Source organism: Centroberyx gerrardi, chromosome 3, assembly GCF_048128805.1.
Source record: "Centroberyx gerrardi isolate f3 chromosome 3, fCenGer3.hap1.cur.20231027, whole genome shotgun sequence".
In the NCBI taxonomy this organism is placed as follows: Eukaryota; Metazoa; Chordata; class Actinopteri; order Beryciformes; family Berycidae; genus Centroberyx; species Centroberyx gerrardi.
In genome coordinates, this window is record NC_135999.1 from 6540526 (window position 1) to 6546155 (window position 5630).

General features: G+C 46.2%; 1 protein-coding gene across 2 annotated transcripts in view; it reads right to left on the reverse strand.

Moving 5' to 3' along the window:
• rhbdl3 (rhomboid, veinlet-like 3 (Drosophila)) overlaps window positions 1–4881 on the reverse strand; it is a 49574-nt gene extending 44693 nt beyond the window's left edge. For both annotated transcript variants that reach the window (XM_071912923.2, XM_071912922.2), the window contains exons 1-2: window positions 4741–4881; window positions 3909–3932 (exon numbers count right to left, since the gene is read on the reverse strand). In XM_071912923.2, coding sequence (XP_071769024.1) covers window positions 3909–3932; window positions 4741–4881 — 165 coding nt within the window. The remainder of the gene's footprint in view (window positions 1–3908; window positions 3933–4740) is intronic.
• Window positions 4882–5630: the final 749 nt, after the last annotated feature.

Genomic DNA, 5630 nt, shown 5'->3' on the forward strand with positions numbered 1-5630 from the left:
CTGATTGAATGTTTTTCATTATCTTAAAGCCATTTTAATCTAAAGGCTTACGCTTAAATGCTTGAAATTTGTTTCTTAGACAAATATAAATAGTGAAGTTGATGCCTATGTATGTCAAGGCAAAGGGTGGCTACTTTAAAGAATCTAAAATATAAGATAGTTTTGATTTGTTTAACACATTTTTGGTTACTGCATAATTGTTATTTCATAGTTTTGATGTCTTTACTATTATTCTAAAATGTGGAAAATAGGAAAAAATAAAGAAAAATGCCTGTGTCCACACTATAGGTTGAGTGAATCCCTCTGCCTAGAGGAACTTCCACACAACCTAAAAGAAATTTCATTTGCGCGGTTCCAGTGAAGAGGTTTGGGGTCACATCGAGTCTCAGTGCCGTTTTCAGAGGCTTTGCTATGCCACCAAGCAAGAAATTAAGGGAAAACACTTGCGTGGAAAGTATGCAGCCATGTGAAAGTGTTTAATCACTAAGCCCCTGTGGGCGCGTGCCTGGGGCATTTGAACAGGCCAGTGGGAGCAGGCTGTCAACACAAAGGGAACAGTGTAGACACACACACACACACACACACACACACATGGACACACCACCCAAAGCCTAGAATCAAAGGAGGGCAGCAGGTCACTGATACATAAGTTCAGTTGGTGATCTAAGTAGTTTATCAAAATCACACAAAGGGACAAAAATGCCTGTTACAAGACCTCTAGGGAAGTGCCAGCTGGATTAAAACTGTACATTACCATCGAATAGAAAGATGTCAGTACACACTTGTACCTGCAAATGCTCCATCTACTCAGAGATGAGCCAGGCTTCCAGTCTGCACACCTGGGGGACTTCCACACTCAGGCTTTAACAGTACTGGGACATTCCCAATCCCCTTAGATAATGACCCTGTGTGTCTGCGCTGTAGAAGTAGCCCTTCACAACCCGGCTCGTACACAATCACTCACTGTGCCAATGCAACAGAAAGAAACAAAAGCCTTCTTGAATCCGCTCTCCGCCGGCGACCGTGAGGAGCAAAACAGTGAGGTAAGAGCGAAAGAATTCCTGTAATACATTTGTAATATAGCTCCACACGCAGTCCGTCATAAAAGGAAATCTAATACAAGGAAGTCTCCTTTTGAAGCGGGTACAAAACAAACATGTTTGGGTTCATTTTCTGGTGCGATCTATAGTGTTCATAAAATGTGCTTAATGCGGTTTATAAGCCTAAATCCTTGTCATCCACCCTTAAATCCACAAAAATCCTCATTAAAAACAACATAAAGGGGCATGTTAGTGTGTTTCTGTGTGTCTGCATATCTGTGAGCACAGAGGGGAGACTCCAAAATACAAATCCCGATTGCAGTCCTATTAGATTGGTGTGTGTCCGTGTGTGTAAAAGACAGAGAGAGGCTGAAAGGCAGTGATAGGAGAGGGAGAGAGAGGGCGATGCAGCCGCTGCTCTCCTGACAGCTTCTCCTCCGCTTCATTAGACCTCGCCTCTGTCCGCGTTCAGCCCTCGCATTTGTTTTCGAGGGACGGGGAACACGAATCGAGGCGTTCGGAGGTTTTACTCTCTCTTTACTTCCTGCTCGGAGGGGAGGAAAGCACTTACACGGCAACAAAATCCTCTCCGGGGACAGGGGAGAGGAGCGAAACAGAGCGACACAGCACTTTGATTGCAGCCCCCGTCGGTCTGAAACCCAGAAATTGATAGCTGTATGTACCGGGCGCACGTGGGATCCTGTAAAAGTAATATGATGGGAGAGGGTTTTGCCTGCTGCCAAAATGTCTTTAAAGGAGTTGGAAGGAAAGCTATAGTCTGAAGAGGAGAAAAAAAAAAAAAAAGAGTGTGGGAAGATGATCCCGTCTTTTTTCTGCTGTGTAAACATCCCCGATGTGCTCTGCGTTTGACAGCGCAGGGGTGGCAGAATTGATTAATCGCAGAGATGCATCATTGTCTTCATCTCTAGACATCTTGTTTTGCAACTATCGTAAGTTCACTGCAACATCGTCCCATCTAAATGCATCGGTTACAGCTACACATAACAGAGAAGTTACACAAACATAACTTCTGATGTGTATAATAGAAATAAGCAAGCAGTATTTATCTTTTGTCTCTCATTCAGCAACACAGGTTGCCAGACCGGTTTAAAATCCTCCTTTTCATCATTTCTCTTCCTTAGTCGCTACAGAGAGGCTGGGGGTCCCTGAGGTCAGCCGCCTGACAAATGGAGCAAATCATTGTGAGGAGGACGGAGGGAAGGAGAATAAAGGAGTGAAAGGACGTTTGTAGCTGCCAGACCGGACAGCGACCTCACCATTTGGACAGACCCCCCGTTTTTTTTAGACTGAAGTCCACTTGAGGAAATTCAAAGCAGCGCCGTGCACATAAAGACAGCGGATTGAGAGGCCCACTTAATGCCTGTCCACAGAATAGCCTCCATCACCAATACACACACACACACACACACCCACACACACACCCCGGCTAGCTTTTCCCATAATCCCATGGGACCGCGGTCCCCCCTGAAAGAGTGAGCCTGACACGAGCCTCTGACTCAACACTGACCCTCCTCCGCCACCCCCTACACACACACACACACACAGACACACACACACACACAATTCCCCTCAGGACAGAGCAGGGGGCCCCAGGGCAGGCAGGTGCTGGGGCAGCCCCACAGAGTCATGGCTGTGTGTGTGTGTGTGGTAGAAAGGGGGTCCGTTTGCCGTCTGTCAGCCCAACCTGCTGCTTGCATGATCAGCCAGTCTGTGTTTCTCTTCTCCTGGGGTTCCTTGGCTGTATCTGTGTGCGTGTGTGTGTGTGTGTGTGTGTGTGTGTGTGTGTTCGCACATGTTTCTGACAAGAGCGGCCTGACTGATACACCGGTGCATCCAGGATTATGTATCACTCTAATTGCATTATCAGGGTCAGTGTCATGGGGCGACACACCCACAACCTGCTCCGTCCCGGCAGTGCTGTCCCACTCCTCAGGCACTCTGGCCTCCACAGGAGTTTGGTTTGACACAGCCACGGCTCGGTTACATGTTATGCCACGATTATTGCCCAGTAGGCAAAGGATTTAAAGCTGCACTAGGCAAGATTTTGATGTAAAAATACATTTGTCTAATCAGCCTAAATCACAAAGTGGGGCAGCAACAGAGAAGAGCGTCCAATCCCCACTAATTAAGACCCTGTAGATTCGCCCTTTTTACCCAAATTAAATTCTGGTGTCGGATATGCACACAAGAAGTGACAAACCAAAACTTAAGGGTGAAATCTGTTCCTCTATCGGCTCTTTGGTATCTTTGGTATAAAGCATCACGGACCGGTCAGATTGGTAAACATGAGCGTTCTGTGTGCAGTTTACTGATTGCATCATTTTATAGGATTTTTGGGTGTTGAAGTCCTTAAATTTCAAACAGTTCCCTCTTGCTGCCAAATGGAGCTGCCCACTGCGAAGTTGCCTAGTGCAGCTTTAACTGTGAGTCACTTTCATTAGTGATCGAGCCAGCGTTATAGCACATCACAGCATAAAGGCCATGATACACAGGCAACATTTAGAAAAAACCCATCATTATAGTAGTGTACTGCAATACACAATACTAACACTTACTGACATATTGACTTTATCCCTTTACATAGTAACTTTATCCCATTTCCCCATTCCCATTTAAGCCCAACTCCAATGCTTCAAAACCTTGCCTGTGTTTCATGACCTTAAAACAAGACACTGCAATGCTTCATCTGTTAAACCTGCATCTGCATTGCTTCAAGTTAATAATAACAATGTAGTTGGAATTCAGTCACAGTTCACACACAGACGAGCACCTTGGAAGACGACACTGCTCCACAATGAGTGAACATGCAAACGCAAAGACACAAGCACTGTGGCCTGCGGTACATACCTTGTCAAACAGAGACTTCCATTGCTGAGGCACGGAAAGAGAGGAAAAAGAGCAAGGGGAAGAAGTGAGTGAAAGGAAGAGGTGAAAGGGAAAAACACACATCAGAAACAGGTGCCGCATCCGAGCGGCTATAGTAGCACCTGTTTGGAAATGATGAATTCTGGGCAAAAGGGCTTTCCTTTCTGTAGGCATATGCCTTAATTGCTGTTTTGCAACTGCACGCTATTATTAACTGATCATTGTGGTCAATGAGCCACAGCAAAACATAATGGGGTACCAAAGTGTGGATCATTATGTGTAAGGGCTCTCTTATAATAGGCTATCTGAAAGTCTGAGAGAAGAACTAATAAGGGAGGGAGGGAGGGTGCTTAATGAAAAATCACTATAATATTCCTATAGGGACTTACAGTGTGTCTTTGGTGCTCAGTACTGGGTTTATAGTGGCTTTATCATACTTCATGGTATCTTATCTCCTGTGTATGGTGTCACTATAATGTTCCTATAGGGACTTATAGTGTGTCTGTGGTAAGATTAGTGACCTTAGTGTGCTTTTATGGTATTTTCTATCTCCTATGCTATCACTGTGAAATTCCTATAGTATCCTTATAGTACTCTAATAGGGATGCTATGATATTTGTCTAGTAACCTTCTAAAATGCATTATAGGATGTAGTTCAGGCACATATGACATTTCCCAACAAAAACGCACTGATGCATTTCACTGACTTTGCTTCAGTGCAGAAGCAGCTGAAGGTCCTGTGCATTGCTAAAAGCATGATAAGGCAGCAGTAGTAGTACAGTATGTAGAGGTGAGGTCCCTAATGCAGACTTACGTCCTCTGGGGCCACGGGAAGGACGTCGGTACTCTCCAACACTTCGATCTCCTCTCCCTCCGCGTTGGCCGCCACCGCCGGTGAGGTGTTCACCGGCGCCTCCCGGGTTCCGCCCGCCATCCTCGGGCTGCTCTTCTCCATAGACCCGCGGAGAGCAACGGTTATATCCTCAACGACGACTTCCCATAGTTGTGTCTTTTTTACAATCCCATTTCGCTCCTAATATGCGTCAGCAAAATGCCAGAGGTAAGGGGAAAAAAGAAAAAAAGACGGGTGTGTGTCGCTCACATGGGCATCTCTCCAGCGGAGATGTTCCTCTTGGATTTTTGGACAGCAGCCCAGGTGAAAAATCACAAGGAAAGAAATAAGAGGCGCGCGTGCTCTGCGGTTATTCCCTCGCGCAGTTCCTTCTATTCGTTGAAAAGTTGATTTAGTTATAGTTTAGTTACAGTTTCAGTCTATGAAGTCCCTCTGCGTTGTCACACCACCGTCCACCGCATCGTTAGCGGACAGCAATGAGGTTCCCAGAGCGGGAGAGGAGCCTACACTCTATTTTCCTCGGCACGAACAGAGGCAGCAGTCCAAGTTTGCGAGCCGGCGGAGGGACGCACGTTAGCAGCGCGAGTCTCACTTTGAGAGATGCGACACAGCAGCAGCACGGCGCGGATCCATCTGAAAGAAATAATGACATCATCAAACACTGACAATAACATGAAACGCAGGGCAGAGAAATGAAACCGGACTGGACGAACGAGGCAGAAGTCTCATAGGCTATTAGTGCACTCCGGGTGAAACTCGACTTTCCCTATATAGGCTGTGCGGGCACATTCATATGGCAGGACTCCGAGGGAAAAAGTCCAGGCAAGTGCCCAATTTTTTGGTGCGTCATG